The sequence below is a fragment of the Perca flavescens genome, chromosome 9, assembly GCF_004354835.1.
Source record: "Perca flavescens isolate YP-PL-M2 chromosome 9, PFLA_1.0, whole genome shotgun sequence".
NCBI classification, from domain to species: Eukaryota; Metazoa; Chordata; class Actinopteri; order Perciformes; family Percidae; genus Perca; species Perca flavescens.
This window is the reverse complement of record NC_041339.1, coordinates 19801486-19819238: the sequence shown is the minus strand read 5'-3', so window position 1 is coordinate 19819238 and position 17753 is coordinate 19801486. Positions and strand designations below refer to the sequence as shown.

At 41.5% G+C, this 17753-nt stretch overlaps 1 protein-coding gene across 1 annotated transcript in view; it reads right to left on the bottom strand.

Annotated features, from left to right (window-relative positions):
* Nucleotides 1-17753, bottom strand: part of pex5la (peroxisomal biogenesis factor 5-like a) — a 106526-nt gene that overhangs the window by 5173 nt on the left and 83600 nt on the right. The window contains exons 9-13 of the mRNA XM_028587723.1: nt 9267-9383; nt 7496-7639; nt 5646-5716; nt 3733-3951; nt 1746-1908 (exon numbers count right to left, since the gene is read on the bottom strand). Coding sequence (XP_028443524.1) covers nt 1746-1908; nt 3733-3951; nt 5646-5716; nt 7496-7639; nt 9267-9383 — 714 coding nt within the window. The remainder of the gene's footprint in view (nt 1-1745; nt 1909-3732; nt 3952-5645; nt 5717-7495; nt 7640-9266; nt 9384-17753) is intronic.

Genomic DNA, 17753 nt, shown 5'->3' with positions numbered 1-17753 from the left:
TAGAGCTGAATAATCTGTGCTGCTATACAACACAGCCTTGTATATGCAGAGACAGCATGACAAAGCAGTGTTAGAGACATCATTCTGTATTTTATGTTTAATTTTTTATGCACAAAGGACGTGTTTGGAGCATTGCAGCTATGACATAACCTAACAAGGGTATTTTAAGGAGGGCTGTGTTACATCACACAGGGTGTCCTTGCCGTTGTTTCCCACCTGCAGGTACACAGGCACATACGGAGGTCATGGTCTGCTACAGTATAGGGGTCCTTCATCTTTGGCTAAGCCGAGCAGCAATATATTATTATCTCTCTTTGTGTTCAGAGCTATTTTTTTTTCCAGCAGGGGAGCAGATATTACCAAGTCAAATGGGGAGGTTGGATTTACCAGTGAGTAATATACTTGCTGGGACATGATTTGTGTGTGTGTGTGTGTGTGTGTGTGTGTGTGTGTGTGTGTGTGTGTGTGTGTGTGTGTGTGTGTGTGTGTGTGTGTGTGTGTGTGTGTGTGTGTGTGTGTGTGTGTGTGTGTGTGTGTGTGTGTGTGTGTGTGTGTGTGTGTGTGTGTGTGTGTGTGTGTGTGTGTGTGTGTGTTACCCTAGACGGGGACTTATTACAAAATGTCCCAAATGTTAAAAAGTCATGTCCTTCAATAACACTCTAGGGTTGAAATTTTGAATTCCCAAGTATTTCAATTAGGGTTTATAAAAACATACAGTATCTTTGATATATGCAAGTCTAATACATTAATTTGTGAATACATTCACAATGTACCATGGAAAATATAATTTGTTTTTGCAAGTTTTGTTATTTAATGTAATAAGCATTCCAAGTATTTTGTGCATTTAGTGCAAATGGCTCATATACAGTAATTCTTTGGCATAATCATTCCCAAAATCTCACAATACTGTTGTCGTTTTGGAGAAAAGTGTGTTGCAGTACAACTGAATATAATTGTCATAGTTTCTGTTTTTAATTATCATTATTGCAACAACTAAAAATCACCAACATTGGGCATTTTTCTGAAGATATTACGAAACTTTGCGTGACTCCCTGTAATGTAGCAATGTATCAACAGCCACCAGCTAGGGAACGCAAACGAACCAGCATCCTTGGAGTCCAATTGGGCAAAAATAAGCAGTAACAATTTTGTAAAATGAATTGGCTTTGAATATATGAATGAGCCTCTGATTATCCATTAAGTGTTGCCTGAAAGATGCAGAGTTTACATCACTGGCATAATAGCGTGCCAGGTGGAGTCAACCAGCTGTCAGACATGTTGTCTCTGCAAGGAAACTAGTGCATCCCATGTGTTGACCAACTACAGCTTACAGTCAGCTAGTCAGATCTTTGTCAGTGAGTCTTCTTCAGCACATGCAAAATCTCAGAAAATATTTGGCATGGCTGGATACGACTAGGTGTAATTGGAAAATTACTGTATGTTGTGGGGTGAACTGACCCTTTTTAAGAATGTGATGATTTTTGTTGTTTTACCATGTATTTCTCAATATGTCACCATACTATATGCATGTTCCTTTAGTGATGACAAAAGGAATAAATTGGAATTAAATATTTTTTTATTTTAAGATTTGCAATTTTTTGCCTTTTTACGTTTACAAACTTTTTTCTGACATGGTTACTTCCACTGAAGCTCAAATCGACCATTGAGACTATTTCTGCTTGCGGCGCATCTCTGTGATTGTACAGCTTCACTCTGTCTAATGTGCATGTATGTGTCCATCTTACCTCGGGCCGCACTGACAGGGCCGTATTGAAGGCCTCTACAGCTTTGTTGAACTCTCCGCTGAGGTTGTAGAGCACCCCAAGGCCCGTCTGCAAATCCGGGTCGACGCTGTCAGAGTTGTGCTGAACTGCTTCCAGAAAGAGCTCCTTGACCTCGGGCAGGGAGCTGTGGACGCACACGCGCACACACACGTACGCACAGCTAAGGATTAATGTGACTTAAGGCGGCTGAGCTCTCTTTAGATAGCAGAACTATGATGTGCAATGTACTTGTATTCAGTGTAAGAAAACTAAAGAGGGAGAGATTGACGGGGGTAAATGAGAGAGAAAGTAAGGGAAGAAGAAAAGGGGAAATTAAAGAGGAAAAATGCAGAGAAACTAAAAGGACTAGTTCCGTTTTATTTGTTTATGGGTTTAGTTTATGTAAATCAAGTCCTCTGTGTTGGCAGCAAAAGTAGTTCAGTGTAGTGTTTGGAGGCCTTGTATTTTAATTTTAACTATTTTTGAAGTAGTTATTGAAATGAATAGCTAATGAAATATTTTTGTATTTTGTTTTTCTTTTATTTTGATTGTAAGTTAGTTTATTTGCAATAGTCCTCCATACTGTACAACACTATAGGTCATGTATTTCTACCCTCCAATACAACCCATAAGAGCGTTTCATAAATCAGTGCCTCTAGTGGTGGCAGAAAATAAGACCCACTGCAGCGTTTTCCGTCCTCATATCTAAACCAGAGAATTTAAACGTAGCGGAAATGAGGGGAGAGAAATATGGGGAACACTGGTCCTGGTTGGTAGCAGCCAGGGCCGACCATGGCCACCCCGCGACGGTCTCCTCCCCTCAGCTGTGTCTTTGGCAGCTCAAGTTGAGTGTCTATGCTTGTGACTGTTTTTCTCTATTCTACCTAAATCTCCAACGTGATATCATGACTTTGCGTAAACATACACGCCACTTCCAAATGGCGTTGATAAACACTAAAAAGCGAGTATGCGTCTTGATAACACACCAATAATGGCATACGAATTGGCGTGTCATACATACGCCACTTCATGAGATCAGTCTGAAATCTCTGTAGTTTTGAGTTTAGTTTCAGTCCTGTGTTCCTGTTTTTTATTTTTAGATATCTGCCTTATTTATATCTTTCTTTCCTGCTGTTGCTGCTTCACATTAAAAGCTTTCTATTGGCAAAGCAGCAGAACGCTTTATTTTGAAGATGTTATAGGAAGTGCAATGTGTTTGTCACTTTATGTCATATGTCAGTTTCCACTAGGCCAGTCATAACAAAGGGAGGGAGGGTAAAGGAAAGTTAGAGAAGAGAGATAAAAGAAGGGGGAGAACCGCAAAGAGGAGTGTAAAGAGTGAGGGATGGAGTAAGAAGCAGAAATGAAAAGGATGATATTTCATGTATTTGAGCGGAGACCACAGTTATTGTACCTGTATCTCCTCACAGGGACTACGGGATTAATGATTTGATAAAGTGCTGCTTTACTTTGGGAAATTACTTATATCTAACAGCCTCATTTTTTTCTGGCTTAAGATAACACAGCCGTCTGCCTTCTACAGCACAAAGAGTGGTTTGGCAAGATGGATACATGTAGCTCCATATAGCCTATACTGCCTTGCCAGTGAAATAACACCAATACCAGCTGTGGTTCAGAGACCTTTAAACAAGTTTTTGCTCTCCCTGACAGAGTAATGGCAGTTTAAGTAAAACAAATGAGAATCTGAGATGGCCAGTAAACATCTTGTTTTTGAGTGTGCAACATGCAGCACATGATATGTGCATATGTTTGTCAGCTATTCAGTGACTCTGAACTGTTAGTTCAGTAATGTCAGTTGTTTGGACGATGGAAATTGCAAAAAAAAAAATTTTTTTTTTTTTTTTTTTTTTTGCAAAAATTTGTGCCAGATAAAGAGGCTAAAAATACAGCTGACTGCTCTATTCTTTGTTTTCATCAGAGCTAAAGTATTGTTGTCTAAATACTCCACCTTTCGTGTCTGCCCACGTTGGGAGCAGTAGACATCCTGCGTTGGGAATTTGGGGATCCCATCAGGTGGGTCTTGCCCTTCAGCAGGTGCTTGTACTTTGGATTGTGTCGCAGCCAGCAGAGCAGGGCCTCGCAGGCATCATTTCGCATACCGGTGTTGGTCAGGCTCACAGCCAGAGCCATGAGGGCTGGAAGGTTGTTTGGGTGGAGCTCCAAACACCTGGATGGACACAGGACGCCGGCATGGGAGAGAAGAGATGGTGTAAGGTGTGCACTTCAAAGGAAAATCTAGATTTGACGGGCATTAATTCGGACAGGCCAAAGCAAGGGAACATCAGGCAGAGGCTAATGATTTCTGGGTCAGGATGGATGAGCTGCACCTCTCCTGATCTGCCTTTCCTACAGGGGACAAGGTTTGCATGCTCCCCTCAGCAGCAGCAGGGTTAGGTGATTTGCAATAAGTTTGCATTTAGGAAAAAGAGAAGCTAGGGATGGAAAGTGTGTTTGTAGCGAGTGCTAAAGTTATATCACCAGTTATATCATTTGGACAACTGCCACAAAGATCTACGCAGGCTTTAGTAATTGAAAATGGGAGAGGAGCAGCATTGTGTTGGACGACCAACTTGGATTAGTTAAGAAACTGGAGGAGAGGCCAAGACAAGATTTAGCTTTCATTAAGATCATTTTGAAGACAGATTTGCTACAGTTGATGTTCCAAATTCCTAAAAACCCTCATAATCTCAGTCGAACCAAATTATTTCAGTGCAATGGGTTGTTAAAGATTACATAAATGTTGGTTAATCAAATCAAATCCACTGTACACTTTGTTTCATGTGCAAAATGTTTAGTGTCCCATGTGTACAAAAGTGACCAGACAACCATGTCATGCAGGTCTGTCCAAGATTTGATTGAGAAGTGATTGAGAAGCTCCATGTTTTTGAGTGTCAAAAGTGAAGCAAGAAAACTAAGCAAAAATTATTTGCATAAAAATCAACAGTCAAACAAAGTTTATTTTCAATATGATGTCTGTGTGGCTATATTGAATTGAAGTGGTTATAAAAAAGAGCTGAATAGGGCAGGATAACATGCTGCTTGCCAACTGAAGAGGACTAATGCCAGTTAAACATCTAATCTCACTTTCTACCCAAACAGCCCCCTTACAGATGGAACTATTACATAATAAACAAACTAAAATGTACACCATGCAAAATATCTGAGATCTGAATGGTGTTTCAGAATATGCATGAGTCTGTTGGATTAAGTGAGATTCTGGCAGGAACTGAAATATAAATAATTCACCATCCTTTGTAATCCCATTTACATAGAACAGCAATTAAATGTTTGTTTATTTATTTATTTCTTATTAGTATTTTATTTTACAGAATGGACCATCTACTGTATGTCACACTTAAACAAGTAAGGATGTTTTTTTCCCTGAATGGCTGTCTCCACTGTTTTCAGTTGACTTGTCAGTGTTCGCGCTCAGATAAGTGCAATGTCTGGCTTCAGCAGTGTTATGAATGAAAGTGGGCCACCACCCATTGAGAACACATACCCTGGCTCTGTGCAATCACCATCCATGCGAGGTGTCTCTATTTTAGGAATAAAAATCTCAGAATGCTTCCTTCCAATTACTGGTTGGTAAAGTAAAACAATTAAGTAAAATGGTGATGCCGTTCTTCTCGGGACTATAAATACAGTATAACAAATCTTTCCATCAGAATTTTGAATAAACTTCTCCCATGAAGTTCATTGAAACCTCTCAAACAATAGGCTTTATCTTTTAACAATTCCACAGAGTCCCACTTGTGCAAACATATAGTGTTTCCGAGCAATAACAGCGGACAGCTCCGCCAAGTTTGAGAGAGATTTTTGATTTTAAAATGGTAATTTGATGCAGTTGTTTCTCCTTACCTCTGGAGGGAAACTATCGCTGCCTGCTCGTTCTCATTTTCAGCCTGTGTGGTCCCCAACACTTGCCAAGCCTGCAGCAAAACAAAATACAGGTAACAGTAAACAGCAGGATGGGAACCTGGTATGCTCAAGGGGCTGAAACACAGTTACAGTGGCTCAGCATTGTCCGTCAGGCTCAATAAGTGGGATCCAGCACAGAGCGAATGATGCCAGTGTTTAAGACACATCAACACAGGAGCTACGGTGCATTTAAACATTCAGAAGTTCTTTAATGTAAAACTTTTATGTGGTCAAACAAAGGTGCGTGCAATTATGATTTAAAAAAAAAAATAAAGTGTTTAGCTTGGAGGTTTGTCCTTAGATATTCTCAGATACTCCATTAAATCATCAGTGATAGAATGCCATTTATTATTCAATGAAGCTATAAGAGATGACTTGCTGAACTACTGCTTTATGTCTTTTAAAAAAAGGAAAGTTATAATTTAGGTGAGGACCATAGACTGTATGGTGAGGACTTATTTATTTAGAGCTAAACGATTAGTAGCGCATCAGAAAATTAATCAGGGACTGTTGTGAGTGAGGTGGAGGACATTTGTCAATGACCTATCCTCCCTAGAGGAGCAAATGGCTTACTTCAAGTAGGTCAAGTTGTGATAATGGATTTAACATTTGAGTCATTTTTCGGTCAGACAAAACACATGAAGACTTCAAATCACAGTTTCCCAGAGCCCAAGGTGTCTTCTTCAGAATTCTTTGTCTTGTCCTACAAATAAAATCCATTACATTACCAAAAAATCCAAATATTCAATTTACAATGATATTTAAAATGAAGAGGAGCAGCAAATCCTTTCACTGGAGAAGTTGGAACAAGCAAATGTTTGGCATTTTTGTTTTAAACATAACTGAAATGATTAATTGGTCCTCAAAATATATGCACATTAATTTTGTATCCATCGACTAATAGATGGACTAAACATTTTTTGAGTTGGGAGTTTTTGATCAGTAAATGTTGAATGTGACTGTGTGGCAGGCACTGTGGTTGATCTTTGAGCCAGCGTTGGTCCTTAGCAGGGACATACAAATGGAAAGTACCCTTGATCAGCACAAGAGGGCAGACAATGATATAACTAATCTTAAATCCAAAATGTGAGATTATGAGATTACCTCTCTGTATTTGTGTCTGTAAGGACACACTTAATAACCTGCTCTAAGGCTAATCTTTGTCTATGCTTTTTTGTTCCACTCTTTGAATTAATCAATGATTCAGAGGTCTTCACAGTGGGGCAATAAACCACTAAGCGCCCTAGGAGGAATTTTGGAATCGTATTAGCTCCATACACCGCGGGATAATCCTCTCCTCAGAATAACTGGCACATTTCTGTATATTCCAGGGGATTCCGAAAGTACTTTGTATGAAAGCTTTGCTCTTTCAGCCTTCAAAGAGGTCACTTCTTTAGAAATGGGGAGAATACAAAAAGGAGAAAGAGAACCCTGCAGAATGAGCTATTATTCAGCTCACTGGGCAAATGGAAATTCTCATCAAGAGTATGAACAAGTATTTTTGCTACAGTAAACAACTCTTTCAGCAAGAAAAAAAAAAATCCTTTGCCCTCTACAGGCAATCAGCATCCTGACTGTGGGTGCTGCCTACGAAATCTGCTTCACACAACCCGTGTGGTCAGGGGGGCATTCTTCCTCTCTAACTTCTCTCAAAATGAGGGAGTTATTTGGGTTGGATTTAGCCATGAAGTAATTTGCGATGAAAACTGGTGCAGGACTTTAGTTTTATTGGCCATCGGTGCTGTAAGTGTGTGTGTGTGTGTGTGTGTGTGTGTGGTCAATGAATTCACCTCTGAATCTTGAGGGTCTTGCAAGACGGCTCCTTCCAGCAAAAGTACAGCGTTTTGCAAGTCTCCCTCTCGAGACTTCTTTAGTCCCTCTTCAAATGCGTTAGGCAAATCTTTATAAGGATTATCTGTGTGGAAGTAGTAACCCTGTCAGCAAAAAAAAAAGAAGGGACAGTGGCAATGTCAGTTTCTCTCTCTTTCATATTCAAATGAAAACCAGGGCAACTGTTCTGTGCAGTTGTATATTTAAGCAAAGCTCCAGCGGCAGGAATTGATCTTTTCTGCTTCACATCAAACCTGGGCTGAGCTCCCAGGGGTTTGTCAGTTATCTTTAAATGTTAAACTTTGCATTTTCAAACTGTGATTACCCTGGTGTGATGTTGACTGTTTCTGAGCGCTATGACTTTGAACCTTTTTCTTTAAGAACTAGTTCTGCACTGGGATCAATCAGAAAGCCCAGAGGTCTGATCTTGTATGATTCCCTTTGAGGACAAAGGTCAGCTGATGGGTAAACTATACTGCTCAGCCATATGCTCTGTCCTCTGAAACCCATAAACATGACTTTATATTGCATATGGTGATACTAAACACATAGGGTAGAATATAGGCAGTATACATGGATACCAAATGTATTAATTTGGGGGAACATAAATCTAATTATTCAATAAATTTAAAGTAAAAAGTAACCAATTTGTTAGTGTTATTGTTGAATTTAAATTCAATGGTAATTGCTCTGCATATTTTGGGCTCTAAATGACAACAAGCGCTCATGTATAGCTATTAGCTATAATGCTTACAAACAAAGAATACCACGGCAGCTTCTGTTTCCAGCTTGCATTTTAATTCTAGGTTTTAAATGTTTACTTCCTGTTAATAGAGAGAAGTGTCCACACCCAACAACTAGGTTTAAAGGAATAGTTTGACATTTTGGGAGATGTGTTGTTTTGCTTTTTTTTGCAGACAGAGGTGAGAAGATCGATACCACTGTCATCTCACCTCATGCATTAATATTGCGTTCCATTTACCTCGGAACTCGGAAGCCGGGCCTGGGAATGACGTCACACCCGAGTTGAATGCCATTGTTGAAATGCCATTTGCAAGTCGGAGTTTGCATTGTGGGATAGGCTCTAGCCAGGTTAGCCATTGTTAGCAATACCAGTTGATAACAACGTATTACGCTGTTTTGTGTGCATACAGACAGCGTAAAAACATGTCCACAGATGGAAGATGAACAGGACTGTGTGGACGACTGATTAAGTGTGATTAAGTTACTAACGGTGTTAGTAACTTTAAAATACCCCTACCTTGTTAAATGTAATGGTTTTCCAACTTGTCACTGGTCACCTGGTCAACTCGGGTAGGACTTCATTGCCAGTTCTGACCTCTGAATTCCGAGGTAAATGGACAACATAAGCCAATCGCTTACTGACTCAAGCTTTATACCTAATGTACAGCCATGAGAGTGGTATCGATCTTCTCATCTAACTCCCTGCAATATGTGTCTTTCCCTAAATGTTGAACTATTCCTTTAACTTGGGGGGTAGGTAAACAGGGGAATTTTGTGCTCTTTTTTTATTGAAACCCCATTTTGTGAGTTATGCCTGATTCAGGTATATTTGATATAAAAGTATAGTAAACATACTTCATATCTCTTTTTTCAAATGCTGAGTAACTCATTTTACAGTATAACTTTAAATAGGCATGCATTGTTTAGTCAGTACTGTATATATCAACATCAGTGTCAAGACAAATGTTTGCACATGCTGATAGTGACCTTCTCATGTGGAGAGACAGAGGAGGGAATCTGCGCCTGCTCGTTTTCTGTCAGCCAGTTCCGCCGAGCGAGCTCTTCCCACTCTGCCTGCATCTTATCCCAGAACTCGGTATCTGACTACAGACGTCAGAGAGAGAGAGAGTGGGAGGAAGGATAGGTGTGGGAGAATGAGGGAATGAGTGATTAGTGCACACAATAAAACAACAGCTAATGTAATTTCCTGTCATCCTGCTGTTGGAAATGTCACGTCTGTCTGGCTCACTATGCACAGTGATGTTAATAGGTAAGCGTCCTGCGTCTCTGACGCATTAAAATCTCAAAGGACGCTGTAAACTCACTATCCATGCTTCCTGGGGACGCACCCTGTTTTTTTTTTTTTTTCCCTGATAATGCTACATTGTGAACAACAAAATCTGTGTTGAAATCATAAAAATAAACAAAACTTAAAAGAACGTACACACAGTTATTAAACCTCATATATATGATTTGTACATATGTCATACATGACTTGTTGGGAGATAAGTTTCTTTTTCTGTCCTTTTTTATATGTGAGTTTTCTTCCAGCTGGCTGATTCAAATGATTCTTGGCTGTCTTCCTTTCAGAGGCAGAGCAAAGTGGGAAGAATAATGCCAAACAGAGCAGAACAGCCTTCTGTGACTTATTGAGTCCTTTTTAGCCAGAAACTCATTAGTACATGACAGCACTGCGTACAGTAAATGTGTGTGTAGTGACACTGTAGAGGGGTAAAGGGTCAGAAAGATCTACTGTATGAATCTGTGTCTGTCGTAGTGTTAAAGGTCTTCTCATCTCCACATCTTAGAGGATTGTGTCCTGAAACTTATGTCTTGTTGACTTATCAAATTGCAATTTAAATTTTACTATGAATGCGAAATTTATTACAATGCATTTTACAATGTATGTTAAATTTCACTCTTAGTTTTACAGCCGCTCCGTTTCTTTTGCAGTGGTGCACTGCAATTAAAAATACATTTACATGTAAAAGTGTTACTAGATAAGGTAAAGTACATTAGTGTTTTTAGCTAAATGTATCCAAATAAACGTACTCGATATGCAGAATAACCCGTTTTAGTCGCTTATTATTCTATGTTATATAATTGGATTATTACCTCTGCCAAGGAGGGTATGTTTTCGCTTTGTTTGTCTTGTTTGTCAGCAGGATTGGGGAAAACTACTGTCCTGATTTTCATGAAACTTTGTTAATGGGTGTAGCATGGGCCAAGGAAGAACCCATTACATTTTGGGGAACATACACAGTATTTTTCACTTTCCTTAAAAATTGTGAGATAGGGCTTGGTCTTAGGGGAGGTCTGCGCTCTCCCGAGGGCCCTTCCAGTTACTACTGCATTAATGGAAATGTCATTATTATATTTAAACTTGTTGGTTTGCTGCTTTGGAAGAAGAAAGTTGAATGTTTTCACTGTGTAATCTGAAAGAAATGGAAAAAGATGTCTACTGCCCTTTATACTCTAGACTTAGATTTTGTATTGAATGATATAGAGGATACAAGTAAGTCACTGGATATGTAACTGTATTGAAAAAGAGACCTTCACATTGACAGATTACTTAGTCAATGCATTTTGAGGAAGATAATCTTGTATCAGTAAGGGGTGGGTGATTACTATAGTTGTTGCTTTTACTATTAGATTGATTTGTGAGCAGACCAGCTGGAAGCTATTCTCTGTTGTACTATATTGATGTATTGTGAAGGTGTTTTATAATCCCATGAGGGATGGGCCATGAGATGCCAGGACACTTACATTCATCCATGTGCAAACAGAACTTTAATGATGTAGCTTGTCAAGGGGGAGCTATTTTTAAACTACTTTTATATGTTGTTAATTTAACCTGTAACATTACATTATCATTTATAAACTGCTCATATGTCTTGGAATTTGCAAAGCAACTAGAAAAGCTGTTGAGTAAATGTAGTGAACTACAAAACAGTATTTTCCTTTTGAGATGTAGTGAAGTGGAAGTATAAAGTAACATAAAATGGAAACATCCAAGTAAGGTACAATTTAAAAATACCTCAACTTGTACTTACTGTAAGTACAGTACTTGTACATGTACATAGTTACTTTCACCACTGTACCTTTTGTAATGAATGTCATGGGACCAACTGTTCTAGCCCTGCGGCACAATCCCTATACAGTCCAGCACTGCTGCTGGCCTCTTGCAATATTCAGCTTTATGCTCATGTGAATGGTTCCCATGCTACAGCCATGATGCTCGTTTACATAATATAGTCTACATTTTTGGTTTCATTATTTTCCATTGTGTTGTGGGCCTGTATTTGTACTGTGCCTTAGTCCATCTTCTCGTTATTTGCATCTCATAGACAGTCAGTTGTTTGCGTTGGGAAATCTCATCTGGTGTGTAACCTGTCCGTCCCATAATTGCACCATGTGTGATGACAAATTGCTTGCAGTATTGAAATGGAGTAAATATACGGATGTGTTTTTAATTTACAAGAAATCTAGTCATATTTCTTAATGCTGGTGCTTTTTACACTGGTATTGCCAGTTTAATTATGTGGAACAAGACAACGATACAGCGAGGCAATCTATATCCTGTGTATCACTGGAGTGAACCCATAGCGATTCTAATTTCAGCAGCTCTGATGAAGTGTTATGTGAAATAGATTGAATCCAGAGTTCTTTCTGCCGCCAAATATGTCACCACTGTTTGGAAATGAAGTGTGGGTTGGAGCGTGGGGTGGGGGATTCATTAGTTACTTCATTAATAAATTATTGCTATGTGCAACATAAATAATCACGGCAAAGGTTACACATATCCTCGACTGTTAGTGTCACTTTTTTTATGTTTGCCTCTAAAATCCAATTAGTGTTTCTTAGTCAGATGGACGGAGGTAATAAATACAGTGAAAATAAATGTACGCTGCCAGAAAGGTAATTTGTAGAACTAAGAATTACGATAAACTATGCTAGGTTAACTGAAAACACAGAAACAAATGCTTTTAAAAAAAGAAAGAAAAAATGGTGCAAAACAATTGCTTCAGAATATATTTCACAAAAATAGTGAATTGTACCCTGACTGGGAAAACATAATTAAAATGGATTATAAAAAACCACAGATGTATGTTTTGCTCTAGGAATAGAATATAAATAATTATTGATTATAATTAACAGCTCTCAGAAGATTTGTTTGGTGTCAGTTCATCCTCAATAAAGCAATAGTTATTCATTGCCAAGCAAACAAAATATACCCTGCAGCATTATCTAAAGATAAAGGATATTTATCCTGTGTTCTCTTAAATTTGGATATTCCACAAATACAGATCATAACCACGTCTCAAATTATACAAATCTTTCATTCTCTGTCTGTAGACCATTTAGCACATGAATAAATGTATAAAGAGAAATGTAGGCCTATAGACTTTGAAGCTTTTGGCAACCATCAAACACGCTATTTCAGGCAAGTAAAGTGACTCATTTTTCATGATCCGCTTACTCAGTGTTTTTACTGCTGAAATGAACATTTTCAAGACCCCATAAATTAAAGCAGCTCCCTTTTGTTGAATTGGTAAACCGAAGTGATGTTTGAATTTCCGTTAATTTGTTGCTTTAGCAAGATTTTTAAATTCCTGGAGCAACTGCTTTTTTTTTGTTGTTGCCAAAATCAGATACAGTAGTTCAGCAAAAGAGTATTTGATATAAGTCTTGATATGTCTGTGAGTGCTTCTCAAGTGGACTCTAACCATATCTGTTTATGTCAGTTTGAGTTGTTAGGTTCAACCTTTGGAGGAAACTAAGGTTTACTAATCCACCTTGCCCAGGGGGTTTACATTACTTAGTCTCATTATTTACCAGTGACATGGAGCATCCTCCAAAACAAGCTCTCCTCATATCCAGAGCAAGGCTGGCCTTTTAATGTTAATGAGCCACCCACAGCTCTGCTGCATAGGCCAAGTCTGTGGTCAGCAAGACAAAAATAGGAAGCTTGACTCCCGATAATGTCACTCGTTTTGGCAGACCACGTGATTACACACTATATGGATGTCTGCGATAACAACACAGAGCTACTGTGTCCAGGGCATTAATGCAGTCAATGCAGTCAACTGTGAATTTATGACATGTTAATAGTGTTGTGATATGTGTTGTTGCTTGGTAATTGTGAGCTAAATGAAGGATGCTTTCACACCTGGAGTTTAGTTTGTTTGGTCTGGACCATGGTTAAAAAAACTTCCCTACTGTTACAAAAATTGAACGAAAAAATTACTGATTTTGAGCATTATTACGCAATACTGCAACTCAACCTCATTTTATGAATATTGATGAACAATGTAGTAAAAGGAAAAGAGGAGTCTTTCATTGTCCTACTGTCCTTAAATCCTGTAGTTGGTCCGCTTTGTTTTCTCGCCACAAACCCCATTTACAGTCTGCTTGCTGGTCTTTTATGTGTGAAAAGAAACCGAAGCAATGGCAAAATGCAACAAGTTTACCAACCTATCAGTCAGTCGGGCCAGAGCAAACAAACTGTGGGTTTGAAAACACCCTAATGCTCTTCTTTTAGGGCGTTCTCGCTGCAGTCGTTTTGTCTGCACCAGAGATTGAATGACATCTTTTTCACCAGCCCAAACAGAATGAACCGAACATGCAAACGCACCAGGTATAAAAGCACCCTAAAACAAAAGCCTTTCATGTACTCTGTCAACAGCACACTTGACACAACAACGTAAGAGGAATAGGTATAGCTTTCGTCTTCACAGTTTCACTTTATGTATTTTCTGCGCTGTTACCTTCTTTGCTATATTCATCCTTGTATGCACCTCTGACCCCATTAATTTCCTCTGTGGGACAATAAAGTTACATTTTAATTTGCACTTGCCAGTGGTTTGGAGTTTGCTTGAGGCCACACTGATGGAAGTTGTTGAAGGAGGTAAAAGCATTACTCACTCATTTTCCCATCCGCATTTTCCCAGCAGGTCTGTGGATTAAAACCTGACCTTTTAAACAAAAGCTCTAACTGCTAGGCAGATGCCTCTGCAATCTCCCACTAAACAAGAACTGCCTTAGACCAATATCCTGCAAGAAAAAAAAGTGAACCTGTCCCACTGCTGTTTTAATCAAACAAGAGGCCACACAGTCACCTTCATCTCATCTTTATCGCCACTGTGGGAGCCTGTCAGGCCTCACAGCCAAAACACTGTTCCCTGAAGTCACAATTAACCCTGCAGCTGCTCCACTGGTTCTCGATTTAATAAAAGTATTACATTGTCATCAGCTCAGAGTAATTGACGGTATCCTCATGTGACATGGACAGTCACTTACCTACTGAGAAAATATCTTCATCAGCCTCTTTGTAAATGAATTCAAAGCTGAGGTCCCTCTCAAGGCCCACTGCCATTTTATTCTCCCTTTTCAAGGATTTTTTACACACAAACACAGTTTCTCATGAGTGCCAACTTTGTAAAATTGATGATATTTGGGAGCTTAATTAGTGGGAATGTTGTTCTACAGCATTCCAACTGTTATTCGGTTCTTTTTATAAACTTATTATTCCGTAAGTTTTTTGGCTCAGCGTAACTTCTGCATACTTTCAGCTATTAAAACCATTCAACTTTTCAAATGTTCAGCTCTTTCAGCTAATGATGGGACTTCAACTTTTTTTCTACTATTTATACTTTTTAAAATATATAGCTTTTTAACACCATTGAAGTGAATGAGAGCATCCTTCAAATCCTTCAAATCTTCTTTCGCTCCCAAAAATTTCAGCTCCTTCATACTATCACCTACAGACGCCAAACAAACTTTAAAATGTTCACAAAATATTCAGCTATCAGGCTTGTGCTTTTCAGTTTGATATATTTTACAGTTTTTGTGAAAAAGCTGTTTAAGTTTAGTGATCATTTCAAGAAATGTTATCGATTTAAACAGTGTGTATTGCGAACCATCTCCATGAACCATCACCTTATCGTGGTGGAGAGGTTTGTGTGTCTCTGTGAACCTGAGGGCTGTGTTGTCTGGAGCTTTGTGCTCCTGGTAGGGTCTCCCAAGGCAAAGTGGTCTCAGGTGAGGGGCCAGACAAAGAATGGTTCAAAAACCCCAATGAAAAAGCTAAGCAGAGATGGAGTGACCCTGCCCGGAGGAAGCCCGGGGCCCCCGTCTGGAGCCAGGCCCAGACGGTGGGCTCGTCGGCGAGCGCCTGGTGGCCGGGTTTGCCACGGAGCCCGGCCGGGCACAGCCCGAACAAGCTACGTGGCAACTCCCTCTCCATCCCATGGGCCCACCACCTGTGGGAGGAACCGTTGGGGTCGGGTGCGATGCCACATGGGTGGCAGTGAAGGTCAGGGGCCTCGACGGACCAGACCCGGGCGGCAGACGCTGGCTCTGGGGGCGGGAACGTCACCTCTCTGTGGGGAAGGAGCCGGAACTGGTGCGGGAGGTGGAGCGCTACCGGTTAGATCTGGTGGGGCTTACCTCTCGCGCACAGTCGTGGTTCTGGAACCATACTCCTGGATAAGGGTTGGACTCTTTTCTTCTCCGGAGTTGCCCAGGGTGTGAGGCGCCCGGGCGGGTGTGGGGGGATACTCACAAGCCCCGGCTGAGCGCCCGCTGTGTTGGAGTTTACCCCGTGGACGAGAGGGTCGCCTCCCTACGCCTGCGGGTTGTGGGGGGAAAACTCTGACTGTTGTTTGGGCATATGCACCAAACAGGAGTTCGGAGTATTCAGCCTTCTTGGAGACCTTGACTGGAGTCCTGCATGGGGCTCCAGTGGGGACTCCATTGTTCTGCTGGGGGACTTCAACGCACACGTGGGCAATGATGGAGACACCTGGAGAGGCGTGATTGGGAGGAACGGCCTCCCTGATCTAAACCAGAGTGGTTGTTTGTTGTTGGACTTCTGTGCTAGTCATGGATTGTCTATAACGAACACCATGTTCGAACATAGGGATGCTCATAAGTGTACTTGGTACCAGAGCACCCTAGGCCGAAGGTCAATGATCGATTTCATAATCGTTTCATCTGATCTGAGGCCGTATGTTTTGGACACTCGGGTGAAGAGAGGGGCAGAGCTGTCAACCGATCACCATCTGGTGGTGAGTTGGGTCAGAGGGTGGGGGAAGACTCTGGACAGACCTGGTAAGCCCAAACGTGTAGATTGGGAACGTCTGGAAGAGGCCCCTGTCCAACAGACTTTCAACTCACACCTCCGGCGGAGCTTTTCGTGCATCCCTGTGGAGGCTGGGGGCATTGAACCCGAGTGGACAATGTTCAAAGTTTCCATTGCTGAAGCTGCGGCGAGGAGCTGTGGTCTTAGGGTCTTAGGTGCCTCAAGGGGCGGTAACCCACGAACACCGTGGTGGACACCGGTGGTCAGGGAAGCCGTCCGACTGAAGAAGGAGTCTTTCCGGGATATGTTATCCCGGAGGACAGGGTACCGAAGGGCCCGAAGGGCTGCAGCCTCTGCCGTGAAAGAGGCAAAGCAGCGGGTGTGGGAGAAGTTTGGAGAAGACATGGAGAAGGACTTTCGGTCGGCACCAAAGTGCTTCTGGAAAACTGTTCGCCACCTCAGGAGGGGGAAGCGGGGAACCATCCAAGCTGTGTACAGTAAGGATGGGACACTGTTGACCTCAACTGAAGAGGTAATAGGGCGGTGGAAGGAGCACTTTGAGGAACTCCTGAATCCGACTAATACGCCCTCTATGGTAGAGGCAGAGCTGGAGGATAATGGGGGATTGTCGTCGATTTCCCAGGCGGAAGTCACTGATGTAGTCAAACAACTACACAGTGGCAAAGCCCCGGGATTGATGAGATACGTCCAGAAATGCTCAAGGCTCTGGGTGTGGAGGGGCTGTCCTGGTTGACACGCCTTTTCAACATTGCGTGGAAGTCTGGGACGGTGCCAAAGGAGTGGCAGACTGGGGTGGTGGTTCCCCTTTTTAAAAGGGGGACCAGAGGGTGTGTGCCAATTATAGGGGTATCACACTTCTCAGCCTCCCTGGTAAAGTCTACTCCAAGGTGCTGGAAAGGAGGGTTCGGCCAATAGTCGAACCTTGGGTTGAGGAGGAACAATGCGGATTCCGTCCTGGTCGTGGAACAACGGACCAGCTCTTCACTCTCGCAAGGATCCTGGAGGGAGCCTGGGAGTATGCCCAACCGGTCTACATGTGTTTTGTGGATTTGGAGAAGGCGTATGACCGGGTCCCCCGGGAGATACTGTGGGAGGTGCTGCGGGAGTATGGGGTGAGGGGGTCTCTTCTCAGGGCCATCCAATCTCTGTACAACCAAAGTGAGAGCTGTGTCCGGGTTCTCGGTAGTAAGTCGGACTCGTTTCAGGTGAGGGTTGGCCTCCGCCAGGGCTGCGCTTTGTCACCAATCCTGTTTGTAGTATTTATGGACAGGATATCGAGGCGTAGTCGGGGTGGGGAGGGGTTGCAGTTTGGTGGGCTGGGGATCTCATCGCTGCTCTTTGCAGATGATGTGGTCCTGATGGCATCATCG